Genomic DNA, 20,449 nt, shown 5'->3' on the forward strand with positions numbered 1-20,449 from the left:
ATTTTAATATGGTTCTATGAGGCATAAAGTGAATGGGGAACGGAGAAGTGCATTTTACAGTGTGAATACACATGTGCACGGCCGGGGACTCAGTAGGACTACAGGAATCAGCCTATTTTGAAAGGGTTTAGCATCGAAATCTTCACTGTTTCACTACAACTTTACATAATTGGATTCATTTTCTCCTATAATGAGATGTAATCTTCCTGTAGGAAATTTGAATTCTGATTCCATGGAAAGCAACATATTCCTGGGTGCAATGTGTGCTTTGCACAAAAGTGACTGTTTCTGTCATCTGTGGCTCCGAGAGGTTTTGGAAGAATTTAAAAAGCCTGTAGTAGAGACAACATATCACAATGCTGGCTTTAATTCCAAATTTTTGGATACAAATCAGGGAATAAAGGATGAAACTTTAATACTGGGTACAGCATTCTCCTCTAGCCCTTATCCACCTTCCCATTCACATTTCCATGTTTGGTGTAAGACATTTTTAAAGCACAACTGATTGTGCTAAAATTAGAAGGAGAAAAAAATCTTTTAATTGTTTTAAATAGATCTTTACCATCATTAATTTGATCTGAGTCCTAAATCAAATCATATACCATAATATAAACAATTCCTGTTGATGGTCAGAAGTCTGATGGTCAGAATTAGAGTATGCCTATGTTCTCAAGTGGTGACTAAACAAAATGTCAAGCCAATAAAGTTAAATAGTTTAACATGAGTTAATTAAAAATAAATACAAGATTTAGCTAAAGTGTTTAGAAACAATATCAAAGACTGACCTTCAATATAAATTAAACCGCTCAATTTAAGGAAGAGAGACATGGATTTCTTTCTGTATTTGGTTAACTATCTGAAACAGGTCAACATACTTCAAGATTTTTTTTGTTGAACACTACAGTTTCTGAGTTCACCATAATACTTATTTTTTTCTAAACACCTCTTTGAATTAAACATGAATACTATATATACCAAGGAAAACATGCAAATAAATAACTAGAAGATTGTAATGTTTACTCTTGAACATCTCAAGTCAAATATAAACTAAACTGGTTCTGAAAAGGCAGGGCTCGCTGATTTTCAAGTCTGTGGACTTGAAATGCAAATTTAAAAATCCATGTGGAAAACAGTTATGTTCCTTCTTTGCTATTTCAAAACTACTAAAGAAGTACCCAGGTATTAAATGAATTCTTCAAGTAGAAATTGTGTGAAGAAATATAAATGCATCTTTCTTTCAGGTCATTTGTAGCAAGAAAGCCTCTTAAAAGAAAAATACAAGAGCAGGTTTTATAAATACAGCACAGATTTGGAATGAAAACATCTATTCCAGAGTACTAAAATTCTTTCAATAAAAACACAATGTAAAAAAGAAATCAGCCAAAAAAGCAGCAGATACCTAATCTGAAGACAGATGATATATTACCTACTAATTTTATTTGTAAGAAGCTCCCCCAAAAGAAAAATGTCAGTATCATATACTTTCAAAATCCCTATTTTATATTAAGCAATTATGAACTCAAAAACTATAAACACATGCCATGACAGCTACAAATATAAACTGTTTAATTTTTCTTTAAATACAATGTTTTTATGTTATAAATGTCGTGGAACCAGGAACTGAAACAGTTCACTGTACATTCCTGGAAATAAACTTCAAAGCACATCTGGTTTACATTTAACTAGTTATGTCACTGGAAACACAATCTAAACCACAGTGCTTGCTATAAAAATTTTTAACTTTCACAGACTCTCAGAGCTCAAACAAAAAAAGTAAAATAAATTTTCGTAACTTCAGTTTGAAATATCAGAGAAACTTGATCACTGCTATTTATTACGTATTTAAAATAGTCTGTTGAAAACATGAATGACAAGCAAAATTAGTGAATATAGCAAATATATAGAGAGAAAGCTAGAATGGGCAATGAATTAGCTGATAATTCCCTGCCTAGTCTTTGGAAATTAGTTTAGAAAGAAGAGCATGCAGAGAACTGCTTCAGGCAGACAAATTTATTGTGTGAATGCAAGGCTGGAAATAAGGAGGACACCCAAGGGAAAAAGATATCCGTGGCCTGCAGGTCTATTTCTTTTTTGCAAAACACTTAATAAAATGCAAATAACTTAATAGTGGGAAGAAAGTGTAGAAATAACAGTTATTGGTTGGATTTCTCACAATAAATCATTTTTATTTCCACAAATGTCATAAGGCTAGAACCAAAATATTTCTCTAACTTTTCTCTTTTATTTACATAATATGAACTTCTTTCTTATAAACGACATAATAAAACATATTTCGTATTAAAGAAAAGGTTCAGGTTTATCAGGAACAATTATCCTTTGGACAAAATAAGTAAAGACCATGTTTTCTAACCATCACTGTTGCCTGATTTGGTATTAATATGCCTTAATATTTATGTAATCATCCAATGTCATACTATTAAACACCATTAGCTCCTACTCTTCACTTTTTCACCTAAGTAGGCGAATCTCTTTTATTTACCCTTTGGTATTTCACCTCTCAGTACCCTTCAATTTCATCTTACTTGTTAAAATGGAAGAAATATGCTATAAATATTGATGATTTGGTATGCAAACCAAACTGACCAAACTGAATCAGACACCAGCCATTTAGTTCCCCGTTATGTGTCTCCCTCACAATAGCACCAAAGGGTACTGTCGCTATGGACAGGGAAACCAGTCCTAATAATCATCAGCTTCCCAGTTAAATCAAGATGATATCCTTAGCTATGCTTGCTTTCAGAGCTTTCTGACATTTAACAGAAGCTTATCTTCCAAGAGACAATAGATAAAACTGATAAAGGGCAGTGAGAAGGAAGTGTAGAAAGTCGGGAATAAAAGCAAAATGGACAGAAGGAGAAAAACAAATACCGTATGGTAACACATATATATGGAATCTAAGAAAAAAAAATGTCATGAAGAGACTAGGGGTAGGTCGGGAATAAAACACAGACCTACTAGAGCATGGACTTGAGGACACGGGGAGGGGGAAGGGTAAGCTGGGACGAAGTGAGAGAGTGGCATGGACATATATACACTACCAAATGTAGGGGGGATAGCTAGTGGGAAGCAGCCGCATGGCACAGGGAGATCAGCTAGGTGCTTTGTGACCACCTAGAGGGGTGGGATAGGGAGGGTGGGAGGGAGGGAGACTCAAGAGGGAAGAGATATGGGAACATGTGTATATGTATAACTGATTCACTTTGTTGTAAAGCAGAAACTAACACACCATTGTAAAGCAATTATACTCCAATAAGGATGTTAAACAAAAAAAAATGGAAAGAAACACAATTCTTGAAATCCCTTCTCCCGCCCTCCAAAACACTCATGGAGTAAATATGGCTAGAATTTTTTTTCTTTTACAAACTTTCTCATGGCAATTTTGAAGGATCAGAGGTGTTGAGGGGAGTGGGTGCTAGAAAATAAAGACTCTGGTTGAATACATTTAAGAAGCTTAGGCTAAACACATATTATGTGAAAATATTCAAAATTCTTAAGTGTGCCCCCTGTCATCTCCGCTCATCTATGGACAGGATGAATCTTCAAGTACTTTAGTTGGGAATGGAAAGTGTGCTTTTCTTTGAGCAGCTCCTGCCACAGGTGGTGGATAGGAGGGGAACTCAACAGTTATCAGAACTAAGTTCAGAAAAACTGCATTTTATGCCAAGGTTTTCTTTTTTCTTCCCTTTTTTTCTTTCTTCAGGTTAATTACTGCTTTTCAGTGGTCCCTCAAATTCAATCCAAACTGAGAATTGCACTTTGTAATTGCATTTCATTGACTTCAGCTAAATCGTTTGTGTTTGTTCTGGCATCCTGTTTGAGTCCTAACTTGTTTCTGTTCCTAAGAATGCTTTGAAGTTAAACAAAAAGGTGAAGAGAATGTTAACATCTTTTTGCATAATATTACTATTGCAGTTTTCTTGGCTATGAAGTCACTAGGAAACAAATACTTTAACAAATAAAAAAGGGCTACTCCAAATAACTAAAGATGAAATTTGTTTTTTGAAAAGGTTACTATTCGGAAGTAGTTATTGGATTTGAGAATGTCATGGGACGCTTCTGTAGGCCCACACAGTGAGACTTAAAAGGAACAATGACTAGTAGTCATACAACAGAGTATTCTGAAATACACAGTACTTTGATCAAGAAACAAAAACATAATTGAAGGCACTCATTGCTTAGCTGGTATCTACTGAAAATGAGGCCTTTCCTAAGCATTTAACTCATTCATGTAACTTCCACTGAAGAAAAATGAGTTTAAAAGAAAAGGAAGATGTTTTTAAACAGTGATTCATGATCTTTAAGCCCAAATTATAACTTCAAAATTTTCAAATGCAAAGGACAATTTTCTTGGACTATAAATTTAATAAAGGTGACCACTTTTACTCAAGCCCCAAATATTTTCTGGGCCAACCTCTGAAGTCTATCAATCATTTCATAAATAAAATGCCAAAGAGCTGACTTTGCCATTACAGTGCAGGTTCCCCCAGGCTAATGTGTCACAGTGGTTTTAAAAAGGGAAAAATAAACAAAAATCTGACATTTTATTAGCAAGTAAAACAAATTGGCTCCTTTCACCTTTTTTCCCATTAAATTTAAAATGTTTGTTGATATTTCATCTGAATGGGACAAAACCGATGGTTTTATAAACTGGGTTAGATGCATGCTATTTCTAAAACTGGCAGATTAGCTGAAAGAGATTATAAAATTTAAAACATATTCAAACAACATTCTTTCTGCTCTATTGCTTCATAACGTACTTGTGGTTCACGCATATTGAGGTGCTTACTGTTCACAACGAAGGAAGATGGCTCTTACCTTCACACGTCTCTGTCTCAGTCCTGAACACATAGCCAGGTGGGCAGGTGCAGCTGTAGCTCCCAGGTGTGTTTCGGCATAGGCCATTGTCACAGAGCAGTCTGTTTACCAGGCACTCATCAATGTCTGGAAGCAACCGTTAGAAGACAGGAGACACACACAGTGAAACAAACAGCACAGTGATCAAAATGTTTTATTTTTATTGTTTGTTGTTTCCTCACCCCATACCTTGACTCAGTCTCTTCGTATCCAAAGCACATTCCTGATCCTAAGCAAAATATATTTGGTTTTACTCATATGGAACATTCTTATTCTTGTGGCTACTTTTAAGATGTTTTGAAGTTCCTGGGAGGTATGTAATGCTTCGGAAAAGGCACATTACTACTTTGTTCTTCATTTACTTACTGCCCTGCAGCAGTATTATATTTTAAGCATCACCATAATCTCCCTCATCATTGTACATTTTATCAAGTAGCTGAATCACTATTTATTTATCCATTAGTCCATGCTACGGGTTGAAATGGGTCTCTCAAAAAATATTTTGAATCCCTAACCCACAGTACCTCAGAATGTGACCTTATTTAGAAATAGAATTGTTATAGAGTAATCAAGTTAAAATAAGATCCAGGTAGGTTGTATTCCAATATAGGTATGGACACCAACGACTGGAGTCCCTATGAAAAAGGGCAAATTTTGACATAGGGACAGACACATACAGAGGGAAGCTTATGTGAAGACACACAGGGGAAAGATGGATGTGTGGCTAGAGTGACACATTTAAAAGCCTAGGAATGCTAAAGATTGCCAGCAAACACCCAGAGACTAGAAGAGGAAAGGAAAGATTCTCCCCTAGAGCCATTAGAGAGAGTGTGGTCCTGTTGACACCTTGATTTTGGACTTCTGACTTCCCAAACTGTAACAATCAATTTCTGTTGTTTTAAGCAACCCCGTTTTGTGTACTTTGTTAGGGCAGCCCCAGCAAACTAAAACTGGAATTTGGATTCATTTTTATTTTTAAAATCTAGTTTTAATTTTATCAAAATTATGCACGTACCTACTTTAAAGAGTTGAGTAGTGCCATGAACCGTGTTCAATGTGCAAATGCTCACTGAATCTCCCTGTTTTCAGTAGGGTACTCATGTGCTCAACTGTACTTGGACACTATGCTGGAAGCAACTTTGCTTCTGGGGAATAAAAACTAGCTGGTTTGCATATTTTTATAAATGTTCAGTAATCTCTGGCTGGTGCCCTTCCCAACAGATATCAAAATCTGTTGTAAGTACATGATATTTAATATAGCTTTATATATCCATCTGTATGTATATCTTCAATCCAAGGTGAAATGGATATATAATAACATAAAATCAGTAATAAAACCCAGAGCCATAAACATAGAAAAATGTATTTCTTTCTAATAATAATCATCAAGACTTGTATGTAAGAGTCATCAGTGGTTAGATGTAAAAATTATTATATATAATAATGGATTGAATAACATTCGTTTTATAAAAGTGAACTCAAGTGCTCCATGGGAAAATTTAGATTCTTCAAAAATTCTTGAACATACGAACTACATACTTGAGTTTTTTCAAACATTCCCTTATAAATTACAAAAGGAAACACCTATCTCAGTTATCATGTTTGGATATGTTGCAGCAACTTATTCTTTATAAGTCAACCTGTAATATTTAATTTTCTTAACTTATTATTATCCACACTGCCTCATTAATTTTTGAATTATTTGAAAAATTATAGGATTAAGATATATGCAGATATAACAGGCCGATAACTGACTCTGTGTCCATTCACTTGGGAAAAAAATAATTTAAATACTAAATTGTGCCACTATAAAGTTTGTTACTATGTAACAGCATTTGTTTGATTCCCATATTTTTATATCTCTGCACTAAAAAGGAAACAAGAAAAACTGTAAGATCTCTAGTTTTACTCATTTATTTGTAGTTTGATTTCTCCTATAATCCATGGGATTAAACTATACAAAAGGCTCTTGTATAATAAAACAAATAACTTACCAATACAGTTTCTTCCAGAGGCATCTGGCTCATAGCCACTGTTGCAATTACAACGATAACTACCACGTAAATTTTCACAAATTCCGTTGGCACATATATCAGGATCCAGAGCACACTCATTGATATCTGCATTAAATGTTCAAAGTTTAATGCTCACAGCCACTTACTGTTTGTTGATACATGTATGTCTAGTAAAGATCACTCAAAATACATAGTGTTTAACCCTGCAAACCCCCAATTTGTCTGCCGTTCAGAAAGGGAAAGGAAATGAAAATAAGGAGTGAGAATAAAATTGAGAGATATGGGACACTTCCTGGTGAGTCAAAAGAAAAATGAAGGGAACCGGCAGAAATTCAAAGAATTAAGCCATGTAATGTGCTGGCATTTATGATAAAATTAATAAAGAAATTTATAGACTGTTGGCTCAAAACCCAAAGGAAAACTCAACTTGATAGGTATTATAACTATCTAATTAAAAGGCAAAGATTTATTAGGGTGTCTGTATAATTTTATGGTCCTGAAGGCCTGGAATATTTCTATTTTATTATCATTTTTTAAAGTAAACTAAGTAATATGATACTTATTAAATGTTTCTCATTGTTGATAAGTTGAAATTAATGGAGAGGACAGTTCAAATGTGGATGCTTAAGAACACAATGTTTTATAACAAGCCATGAACATGACTACTCTCTGTTACCCGTGGGCCGTGGGACTTGAGGAATGATGTGCTTGTATGAGCAACCATCTAGTTGCAACGGGCAGCTGGCTCTGTTGGGGAGGCCATATTGAAAGGGAATAAAAAAACGGGGTCGGCATAAAATAAAATTTTGGTAACTATGCTCAAATTTTAATCCTAACTACTGTGTTCTAGAATTTGGGAAGCCTTAAATACTTCAGAAATGTCAGTCTTTTAATTTAATTTTTGGGAGAAACATCATTGTAAAAGTTTGCTCCTTTGCTCTGGTTTCTGATGTTCTGTGCAAAAAAAATGTGATATTTACTGTCAATTAATCTATAATTTGTCTAAAGTCTCCTCAAACATTAAAGTATTAGAATATATATGTAAACTAAAGATTATTAGCACACTACAATTTTATTTTTAAAAAACAAAGGACACTAATAACATATAAAATAACTTTATAAACACATATGTACTTAATATTCAAGTTCTATATTGGAATTTTGTTAATCATAGTGCTAAATTTAAAAAAGAAAACTAATGAAACCTTGTACTTCTTTGGTTGGACAGAAACATTTTAGTATTCTTAGTCATAAGTAGTCAATTTATTTTTAGGGCAGTATATCTCAAGTATCTCTTAAAGATCCATATCAAATATCTCTTACAGATTGTTTTTGTTTAAACCATGTCAGCACCATCATTTAATATTTTTCTTTAAATTGTCTTGTTTTTCTTTTTTTTTTTTACAAGCTCTAGCTTCTTCTTAAGTGACGGTATCCGTAAAATCATGGTTGTAGTTTGTTAGTGACATTTTAAACAATGCATATTTAACAGATAAATATTTATCTACTATGAAAAATGTACATCTACATACTGATTGATATCATCTAGCTTATAACCATTGTTCTAGGAGATAATTTATTTTATTACTTTATACTGATATATTTTTATAATATTAAATACATCTTATCTATAATATAATAATAAAAGCTATAAAACTATATAATTATTATAAGATTGAGAATTGAATAGAGCTACCTCTTCCATCCACAGTGATACCTACTCCACTACTACAAAGACCGTGGAATTCAGCTGTAAGATAAAAACAAATAGAGAAATCAAAAACTCTAAACTATATCTGTTCCATACACAAGTCACTTACATAACTCCAAAACTATCATTAAGAATTACCTGCAATAACTTAAAATGAAAAAAAGGACCATTTTCTAGCACATAATTATTTTAAGAATTCCAAAATCACAGGTAAGCATAAAAAAGTAAATAAAAATAACTGTGATTATCACCCTGAATTTCATTAATATATTGATAAACATTACAAATATTTTCTACTTATGTAAACTTTAAAAAAATCTAAATTGTACAACAGAGATTGCTTTTTAGCTTTTCTTCTCCTCTCAATAATAAAATAATAGAAAACACTTATGTAATAAATAGCATTTACCACGTGATGTGCCTGGTATTGTTCTAGCATTTTGCATCTAATAATTTATTTAATCCTCCCAATACCACAAACTAGATACTGTTATTTTTCCTCTTTTACTCTCAAGAGAGCTTGGATAGAGATGGGAAGTAACATGCTCAGGTCATAGAGGTTGTAAGTGGGGAGCAGGCTTGGACCCTCTGTACTCTACAATAGACATTTCATGTAATAGCCTATTTATAATAGACAATTTAACATCTTTTCTCAGTTATATGGATCTACCACACTCATTCAATCAATCTCTTATTGATGAAATTAGGTTTGTTCAACTTTCTGCAATTATAATAAAAAAATACAAAGTTCAATTCTATCACTAGGTTAATCTCTTGGAAGTAAAACTGCTCAAAATTTATGTGTCTTTTAAGGTTTTTGATAGTTCCCCTCTCCCTAAATATCCCAGGTTATCTTTCTAGCACCAATGTAAGAGAGTACCCATTTCTCTATATCCTCCCCAACACTGGGGAAAATCAATCATTTGTATTTTACCAATCTAATAAACAAAAATGACACCTTTTTAAACTTTTCTTTTAATTTTAGATAGATTGGACATCTTTTTATATGGCACTCTACCATTTGCCTTTCTGCTTGTGAAGCTCTGTCTGTGTACACTGTATTTTTTTCTATAGAGGATTTCAACTTTCCTTATTGATTAATGTAAATTCTTTATAAATTAAATAAAATATTTTTCTAATTTATATATGTATTTTAGTCTTTGGGGTCTGTTTTGAGAGCCCTTTATCATTACAAGATAACAAAAAGTTTGTATCTTCTACAAAAAAATTATTTTGTAACAATTAATGTAGGGAACTAACTTCATATTTTTTCCAATATTTATCAACAATATTAATTACTTAGTTTAATTTGTTCTCACTGATCTCAATGTTACCTTTATTGTGTCCTATATTTCCACTTATATTCACAACTCATTTTGTTAGTCACTAATCTTTTTACCTAGTCTTGTTATCAATTTTTGCACTTCTTTCATAATATGCATAATTCACTTAACATTTTAGGGGAAGACTTCCTTCACTAACTCCTCTTTTTAAAAAATGTCATACTCAGTAATTCTTCCAGAGGGACTCTCACCATTTTGCTACGTTTGAACAGTGCATTTAGGATTTTTAACAGAATTACAAGCCATTTCCTTTGCTGGAATTCATTTCTTCCATCTTCTACCTGGGAAGTTCCTATTCCTTTTTTCAAGACCAAAGTAAGCCTCCACCCCTCTGTGCAGTCTTTCCCAGCCTCCCCAGGCAACTAACTGCTCCTTCCTTTGTGCTCTCCCAATTCTTTATGTCCCTTTTAAGGCAGCAATCATACTAAACTGTAATTTATATGTTTGCCTACCTATATTTTCAACTATTCCCAACTTTAAAGGAGAAGAGATTGTGTTTATTTCTGATTCCCTACTGTACTTACATCTATTCAATACAGTTTTCATAAAAATATGAATAAACAAGTCATAGAATAGTCAAAGAATTAAACTGTTTAATGTGCCTATAATTTATGACAACATTCAGAAATAAATTTATGACTTTCTGGAACTACTGATAGATTCCTGATAGACTGGAACTTCTGATAGACTGCAGCCTAAGACCATTCTGTGTATTCTCATGAACTTATTATAACCTTGAAAGTGATACGTAAATTTTATGCTATTTATCTTCAGAATGACAGAAGGGATGGAAGATTTTGAGGCTAACATATTCACATAAAGAATCCATTGTAACAGTCATAATTGGATCATAAAATAAATAAATAATCATAAAATTAACCGTGTGTTCTCTCTGCCTAGAGATCATAAGTAAAAACAAGACAGATCTCTTTATTATATGCTTCACATATCAACACAGATTTGGATTTCTTTTCTTCCATTAAAAATAAAGACAAAACACTTCAGAGCCAAGGTACTCTTTGGCCATATATCTAATGTGACATTTCTAGATTCTTTATCAGGTGTGAAACTGGTGAAGGTGACTACCTGAATTTTTAGCAGGGCATGGCTGGCAGGGCTCTCCAAAACCATAGTCTGGATTGGCACAGCAGCATTCAGACTTGGTCACTGCGCCAGGGAAAGGACGGACACACACTCCCTTCTTGATTCCACCATAGCATGTACTGCGCATGTGAGTATCTAAAGGAGACAGAAGAACAATGATTTGAGACAGTGATAGAGACAAAGAGATTTCAAAACTGAAGGCTTCTTGTAACTTAAGTGGTCACTATATGGGAAGCTTCTAGAAGGCATCTGCCACTTTTCTTTTTCTTTGTATCTTTAGCATCTCATAGTGTTAAGAAATCAACAAATGTTTGTTGAGAGAGGAAAAGAATAAATGCATTATCAACAATTCTTTTTTTTTCTCCAAGAAGTTTTATGTGCTACACAAGCATCAATTATCCCACTTTTCCTCACGGGCCTTTCATTGAGCCAGGTATATTTCCAGAGTTATAAACAAGACTTAGAGCTCTAATCACTGACTACATTTAATATTATTTCTATTTTAGAAGTTCTTATGAACAATGAAGTACAGTGCAGTTAAACTACCTTGAGATGATACTGCTTGGTCATGAACTTTCTTACTTAAATTTCTGAGTTAGGTGACTTTTCTCTTCAGCCCCCAGTTTACTGCTGTGACTATGTTTTAATCATTGCAGACTCTCAATAAATCCCGTTACACAAATAATATTCAATAACTATCACTATGTATCTGTGGCATTGTGCTTGTTGCTTTACAGACATTATCTTGTTGAACATTCAGGTCAACAACTCCATAGGATAGTGATCATTATCCACTTTTTATAGATGAGGAGGTTGAGGTTCAGAGGGGTTACATAAGTACCTCAAAACTGTAGACTATCCACTGTCTGAGCTGGAATTCAGACTCAGGCTTGTGTGACCTCCAAAACTTTTCCTCTTTCTACTATGTCCTGTTACACCCCAAAGAAGTGTATCCTGCTTAGTTCTCTCATTCTAAATTCTCATAAAATATAATACAACTTTATGAGATGGTAAATGGTGATCTATAAAAAAAACTCAGATCATCATACAGGCCAGAGAAGCAGTAGAGCTTTTAAGCAGTCTATTGATATGGCAATTCCATCAAAGCGATAAGCATTATTATAAATATCTATAATTATTCATAACTTGTTGGAAATAACTTTATCTGCTTGTTATGCAAAGTGAGTCACCTATGTCTTACGATGTGGTGATATTTCCCGTTAAAACAATGAGACGTGTGGCTGCATTAAACAATGAGATCTGTGTATGCTCAGATAGAAGAAGGTCATAAGATTTTACCACACAAACCCTGGGAAGGGGACGTGCTGTCCCTTTCTGCTTCTGCTATGGCCTAGTTTGGCAGTCAGCTCTGAGTTACACATAAGAATAGGACTCAACACAATGACAAATATGCACAAATACCACATAGTTCATGATTTTCAATAAGATTTTTATGAGTTCTTAGGATGGTACCACTTATCTCAAAAGGCATCATAGAATGGTCAAAGTTATTTTTGTTTTCATGTCGAGAACATAAGCCAGGAACAATTTTTAGAAGCAAGTTGATAAAAAGCCTATGGTACTCACTTCTATTTTTAATGAAGACAGTTGATTTTTTCCTTTTCAAAGACCCCACACTGGAACCTTAGTTCACATTATTCTCTTCAACGTAACCAAGCCACTGTTCCCAGTCGACAGGATTAGAGGCACCGATACCAGCAGCACCATCAGAACATGCTCACATGAATATTTTGGTCGGTGAGCGGACTTAATCCTAAGATATACCTGTTCCATATGTTACCAAATTTCTCCATGTCTTTTCTTTCTTAAAAATTGGAATTGCTAAAGGATTTTTTCATGGAATTATCATACTTTACCTTTATCTTTACCAAAGGTAAAATCGGTATGGACACAAGATGCTAACTGTATTTTTCATTCTTCAGTATCAACTTTTCTTTATAGATTAAAGCAGCAACTCTAAGACTATTTTTGATGTAACATCACTATTCCGATTTAACAAAACAGTAATAATTGTAATAGTTAACTTATTGGGCATGTTTTCTGTGCCAGACATCATTCAAGCTTTACACAAATACATCTAATGTTAACTTATTTAATCTTCAAAAACAACTAGTAAGCAAAGGAGGCACAGAGAGGTAATGTATCTTGCCTAAGGCCTCATAGCTAGTAAACAGCAGAACTAGGGTAAAGAAAAAAATTAACCTTTTACCTGACAGAACTGTCAAACAGTGTTCATGAAGATATTGACATACTAACATAACAGGATGTTAAAAAGGAAATTTAAGCTGAAATCCCATGGTGCTAAATATCATATAACAAGGTGAATTTTGAGACTCCATCCTGAAGGAAGTAGAGATAGAAACTTGGTTGCTGGGTCCTTAAACCCCTCCCAATACCGAGGATACAATTTAGAGAATAGCAATTAAGAGAAGAGTTTTTGAGGAGGATTTTTTTGGAAGAGCCAGATTACAAGTTGGGCATGCTTCCATCCTCACCCCTGGTCAAGAGAGCAGAGCTTCGCAGGGAGCAACTTGAAGAGCTTTGTACCCAACTCTGTCAGGGACACCTAGCACACAGAGGAGAGTGGCTGCTATTCCCACTGTAGAACCTCTACTCACTCGGTTCAGAGGGCAAAGGGTGGCATGCCCTATGATGAGACATGGGCCACACTAAGAGAGGTTCCTAAAACGACTACATGGAGGGGTGATGAGACACCATTAGATCTCTGTCTGAAGTGGACTGCAGAAAGACAAGAGGTTGAGCCAGGAGTGGCCACCAGGAGAAAAATGCAGTGTCTGCGTCTCGGGAAGGGCAGGCCAACGCCCCTGACATAATCACGAAATCACCCACGAGGAAGAAATTGGCTTTAAACTCGTGTGAAGCCCAGAAGTCTTGAAGCCACCCTAGGACACTGTCACTGCTTCTGCCTTCTCACCTTTCCTCCTGCACTTGAGCCTGTGGAGTCAGAAATGTCTTCCTCACAAAGGTCTGAGCTTGGGAGGGAAGTCATAACTTCAAATCAAGTTCGAATATTAACTATTATATGATGCTGGACATTCTAATTGCTAAATTCAGATTATTTTCATTACCTAAAGTAGTCATATAAATTTTTGCTATCTAAAAATAGTAAAGTAAGGGGGTGCCTGAGTTTTCTTCCTTAATTATTGGATAAACTTCTCCCATTGAATAATTAAAAATATATTTTTAAAGGATTGAAAAAAACAAAATACAGTTGCCTTTTGTTCATATCCTGCCTGTGAGTCATGCTTGTTCAACATACTAGTTACAATAGTAGTTTAATTTTATGAAAATAAAAACCCACATCTCACTATCTAGGGAAACAAAAATGAACAAACAAAATCTAAAATTAAAGTGCTAACTCTAATAATAATTCATAGTAATGATTCATTTCTAACCTCAACAATCAATGCATCTAAAAGCATTTCAAAAGGCAGAAGACATGAAGAAAACATATCTAGCATGTTAAGGGAACAGTAATATATAATTTTACACACAGAACAAATAGTATTTTTATTTTAAAAAGTTTAAGTAACCACAATTGTGAAAAACTGGAGAGGGTTTCCCCAAAATTTCTAATGCCTTTTCTGTATGTGGACAAGAGAAGGAATATTTGTGTTTGAACACTGAATTCCTAACAACTACTCATATGTCGGTTGCTTAAAAGAAAAATCATTTCTCCCTCCAAAACTGGTTTTGTACGCACCATAGGTTTCAGCAAAATCATTTAGATAAAGGAAAAAAGCAACTGAAAATATTTTAGCTCTCTAAGCAGCAAGGAGCTACATTCTTCTAGTTACTGTATTTGAAATAGCCCTGAACGAAATGCTGACAATCTTGTAAGCTGAAATAAATCCTAGATTGGATAGAGTGGATGAAACTTTAAGTGGTCAGATTATTTCCATCTGCTGTTGCTTCTTTTTTTTTTTAACCTTCAGAATCCAAATGTTTTGATTCCCATAGGTAAGAATAAAGTAAAACCAACTATGTCTGAGAAAGAATTTCATTTCTCTCAAATATACTTTTAAACCAGTGAGTATGTCTGCCTTTTACTATATGACCTGAAAACAGATGGTGCACAATGGTTAATTCACCCTAGAAGTTTCACGAAAGTGCTTTGGAGAGAATACGGCTTCAATGTATTTTTACAACACACTCACTCTGTTCTTGCTATCATTAGGACACGTTGGTTGGGTTTCGAAATGCCAATGACATTTTCATTTTGCCTGCTTCTTTAAAGCTGATGCCTGGTAACTCAAAAGTATCCAAGAGGAATTCTGAATGGTTTCAAATAAAATATACATTCTCTCTCATACTCTTCCCAGGTTTCTATCATTAGTTACACAGTGATGAAGAATAACTATTTAGAAACATTTCTAGCTTTTGATATACGTCGAAGTTCTATTGTATAAATTATTTACACTTAAAATTTTGTTTGGGAAAAGAAGCAGACTCACAGCTATAGAGAACAAACTAGTGGTTACAGGGGGGAAGAGGGGGAGCAGGCAATATACGGGTAGAGGAGTGGGAGCTACAAACTATTGGGTATAAGATACGCTCAAGGATACATTGTACAACATGGGGAATATAGCCAATATTTTGTAATAACTGTAAATGGAAAGTAACCTTTAAAATTGTATAAAAATAAAAAAAATTTTAAAAACTCAGATGGCAAAAATAAATAAATAAATAGATTTTCTTGGGATAAAAACAAGAGTTTATTTAAATATAACTACAGTGCCCATTTCAAGTCTTATTTGTTATTAATTATAAAATATAATAAATCCATTGTATTTAGAGATGTGGTTATCTAACACTATGAAGAATGCTGGTAAAGGACAATTTTTTTTTTTTCCTTCTCCAGCATTTCTGACTTGCATCTCAGCAGAGGATTCTGAAGGGAGCTAGCCGGGCTCTTTGTCCATTTTTTTTAAACCACTTTATTGATATATAATTCACATACAAAGAATTCACCCATTTAAAGTGTACAATTCAATAGTTTTTAGCATATTCACAGAGTTGATCATCATCCTAGCTGATTTCAGAACAGTTCACCACCTCAAAAATACATTTGGTGATCACCCCCTTCTCCCACCACCCTCACCCTCTCTGCTCTAAGCAACCACTAATCTGCTCTGTCTCCACAGATTTGACATTCACAAACATTTCATTTGGAGTCGTACACTATGTGGTCTTTTATGTGTGGCTTCTTTCACTTAGCGTAATGTTTTCAAGTTCATCCATGCTTTCGTATGTATCAATACTTCATTCCTTTTTATGGCTGAATATGATTCTATTGTATGGATATATCTTTATCCCTTTTTCAAAGATCATTTGGTCAGTCGGGCCATTACAGAATGTTTCACTTACCAACACACACGCGTCCGTCCATACCCACAGCCAGGCCTGGGGGACAGTCACAGCGGAAGGACCCTTCATTGTTGATGCAATGCCCATTCATGCAGATTCCTGGGGTCTGGCACTCATCAATATCTGCCCAGAAGGAAACACAAGCCGGGCCATTACTGGGTAAATTTAACTTTACTACAGAGTTCACCTGTTGCCACCACTCTACATTATCAACATTTTGTTTTCAATTTTATAATTTGTGGAAGAACACACAGATGTGACAACAAATCTCATACACAAATGCAATTCTTTCAAACATTTTTCAGAAAGACTGAGTGAAAGTTGACTCATTGTACCACTTAGAATAGTCTCACAAATTCATTTTTCATTATTTATTTGGCAATTCAGCTTAATATTAAATGCTATTTAACTCAAATTAGTTAAGTGAAACAAATTCTTAAAACTAAGGTCAGTGTTTGTATTTAACTTTTAGTTACACACACATAAAATTCTAACTAAGATGCTGTTTTAATTTTAATTCAATTAGTTCATAATAACAAAATAATTTGGGGTCTCCCTTGTAATTTTCAATTCAATTGGTTGAATTTATGAACTGTAACCCACCATTAAATGGTTTCCCCCAAAAGGGAAACAGCCTTCCAAACACGGGGCTGCCAAATCATGAGCATTTCAAAATTTATGGATTACAGCATTTGTAATTAAAAAATTAATAAAGAGTTCAATAAAGCAGGAACTGGTGAGATTTAGGTGATCTTTATATGTGTACTTAAGTTTCTTAAGAAATGCTAAAATGTTACATGCTGTAATGTCATGCTACACACTGGAACAGAATGCTAATGTCATACCCTGTGATTAATCCAAGTCAGCTAACCTTGAGATGACATCCCATGAATGAGTTCAATCAGCAAAGCTACAATATTTCTATTTAATACTGAACTCCCTTTTCCTGAATAGTCAAGAAACTACTTTTATTCAGAAATACAAGAATCGGTCTTGATTTTTCACTCTCTACTGTCCCCAGAATTTCACTGAAATTACAGGGATTGGTTATGAGTATTATTTGGTATTCAGATAAGTTTGTATAATTGAAGGCAGAAAGCATTTATGGAGTTAATTTTGTCTAAAAGAAGAAAATTGTAAATAACTTGTTTTTAAGTAAAACTTCAAAATTTGTTCCATCTTACTAAATTCCAATTGTGAGTATAAACATAATACAGTCTTATTTATTTCCAAGAGTCATGTATTTTGCTTCCTAAAGTTATCACTAGAGCTTGGCCTTCAAAAGGGTTTTATAAACAAAACAATTGCTAGGAATATTCAAATTACTTCTTCACGAAATCAAGGTAAGATTTTTAGGTAATGATATAGTAACAAATGATCCGTGGATTAGCTTATGGAAAAGATATAATGCAAAACCAGTAATGAATGACAGTGGAAACTCTAGTTCTGAGAACACAAGATTTTTTTCTTCCTCTTTTTTATTAAGGCAAAGAGTAGAGAGAAATTATTTCTATATTGTCTTTTCCAGACTTGCTAGAACCAATCTGTCATTCCCTAATTCTTCCTATGCCATTATTATTTTTGTAAAGATATTAGTGTTCCATAAACCACAATGTATGTTTTTCTAGGAAACTTCAGACACCTGCCATACTGAATTAGCAAGAGAGGTGAATGATACAAAATCCACATGAAGAAACTGAAGTAATTCTCGCATGATTGATTCAAATAAAAAAGATGGTTTCAATCATGGTTACTTTCCTATCTCAAAGCCATACATACCAGTGCAGTAACGCCCATTTGGAGCCAAGACAAATCCTGGTTTGCAGATGCACTTGAAGCTGCCATCTTCATTAATGCACATCCCATTCAAACACATGTTGGTAGTTGTACATTCATCATGATCTGCAGAAGGAGAAAGTGACTTACACCACTGGCCTTGAGGAAACCAGTTCCCCCTCTTTCTACAATCACCAGTCATATTCTACTGCATAAATGAGCCATGTGGTCATGGATTTTTTTTTCTTATGAATGCCAACTGACTGAGGGCAAATAGTGTAGAAAACGTGAAGGACCTTTAGTGTAAGGGACATAAAGAAAAAGAATTAAGGAACCTTTGTGCTTAGTTTCTATTAAAACCACATGAGTAGTGTTTTATTTTGATTACCAAAAAAGTTAATATGATTTCAGTGGATGTTTACATTGTATGAGAGAATAAAGCAATGACAACCTCACTGCAAGTCAAATGATCTGGACTTTCATTAGTTGGTGAAATACATGTTGCTGTGCAAATAGAATATTTCTGTGGAGTATTGATATTTACTACACTGTTAGACATCACCAGGACCAAAATTTAGAGATTTGATTATCACATATGTCAAACATTTTTATGCTTCCCCAGATTGGAGATGGGTCTTTTCTATTTTGTCAGTGTTATAACCCCGACATTCAAAATACAGTAGGTGCTAATAATTACAAAGAACAACTGCTACTTACAATTAAACATATGCCTCACAGAAAATTTCCAGAAGCAGTAAATTATTCATTTGTTATGACATTTCCAAAAAACCTGTCCCTTCACTTTAATAGTCTTATGTTAAATGTATTTGTATTTTACCTAAGTCATCTGAACAACTCTCACATATGTGTTCTGTGAGCTTTCATGAAAATAGTATATATGGTTCTAAATAAAAATGTATATCCTTTAAAAAATATTTTGCAAGGGAGCAGGCAATTTCCATACCAACACAGTTTTTTCCATCTGTAGTTAATTCAAAGCCAGCATTGCAAATGCACTGGAAACTTCCATCTGTGTTCACACACCGACCATTCTTACAAAGAACCCCATTCTGGATGCATTCATCAATGTCTGGGAAAATTAACAATAGCCAAATATTAGTATTTTAAAATAATTATAGATAAAGACAATAAAACAATAACTGTAATTTTAAATATCTTGTTTATTTTTACATGTAATATTCAAGATCAAGTTGCTTCTTCAGCAAAATTTTCATTTCTCACCAGCTTTTTTTCTTGGATAGGTAGGTTTATGCAATTTTACAGCCCTCACTTATAATAGCTGAAGAGGGAAAGAAAGAGAAAAATGAAATGGATGTGCAGTGAATGTAGGAGAGGGTGGACAGTGCAGCTGGAATTACCAGTGCAGTTGCTTCTGACATAGTGGTTGAAGACCTAAAAGTCAGAGCAAGTGATATCGCTTATATGTGGAATCAAAAAAAAATATGAAAAAAAAAATGGCACAAATGAACTTATTTACAAAACAGAAACAGAGTCACAGATGTAGAAAACAAACTTATGGTTACCAAAGGGGAAAGCAGGGGGAGGGATAAATTGGGAGATTGGGATTGGCATATACACACTACTATATATAAAATAGATAAGTAGTAAGAACCTACTGTATAGCAGAGGGAACTCTACACAATACTGTGTAATGACCTATATGGGAAAAGAATCCAAAAAAAGAGTGGATATATGTATATATATAACTGATTCACTTTGCTGTACAGCAGAAACTAACATAGCATTGTAAATCAACTGTACTCCAATAAAAATTAATTTTAAAAAAAGTCAGCAAGGAGTTGAGTAAGAGTGAAGTAACTACAGAATATCTGGATTAAGAGCTACATGACAAAAATTGCTGGAATAAAGTGATTCAAGTAACTGCCAGGGGATGAACAGGAAATGAAAAAGAAGACAAGCAGAGTCATCTGCTAAAAGAATTCTGAGATGAATCAGCAGTGAGGGAGAGGTTTGGACGAGGATGGTGGGCATAGCAAGGAAACTGTGAATAAAGAGCAGGTTAGATTTGGTGTCCGACTATGTGTGAGGTTCAAAGAAACAGTAGTTGAAAACGACAATAAATCTTAAGCTCCGTTAATCAGAGAGCAGTAATGCTACTGATGTTACTTGGAGAAAGGAAGCTGTGATCCAGGGAAGGAAGAGAAACCGAATTTTTTTTGTGAAGCCAGATACCA

General features: G+C 34.2%; 1 protein-coding gene across 1 annotated transcript in view; it reads right to left on the minus strand.

Moving 5' to 3' along the window:
* The window catches only part of FBN2 (fibrillin 2), a 224,600-nt gene that overhangs the window by 82,385 nt on the left and 121,766 nt on the right, over window positions 1–20,449 (minus strand). The window contains exons 13-19 of the mRNA XM_024120349.2: window positions 19,198–19,323; window positions 18,237–18,359; window positions 16,458–16,580; window positions 11,031–11,183; window positions 8,587–8,640; window positions 6,870–6,995; window positions 4,837–4,962 (exon numbers count right to left, since the gene is read on the minus strand). Of these exons, the coding sequence (XP_023976117.1) occupies window positions 4,837–4,962; window positions 6,870–6,995; window positions 8,587–8,640; window positions 11,031–11,183; window positions 16,458–16,580; window positions 18,237–18,359; window positions 19,198–19,323 (831 nt within the window). The remainder of the gene's footprint in view (window positions 1–4,836; window positions 4,963–6,869; window positions 6,996–8,586; window positions 8,641–11,030; window positions 11,184–16,457; window positions 16,581–18,236; window positions 18,360–19,197; window positions 19,324–20,449) is intronic.

Source organism: Physeter macrocephalus, chromosome 8, assembly GCF_002837175.3.
Source record: "Physeter macrocephalus isolate SW-GA chromosome 8, ASM283717v5, whole genome shotgun sequence".
NCBI classification, from domain to species: domain Eukaryota; kingdom Metazoa; phylum Chordata; class Mammalia; order Artiodactyla; family Physeteridae; genus Physeter; species Physeter macrocephalus.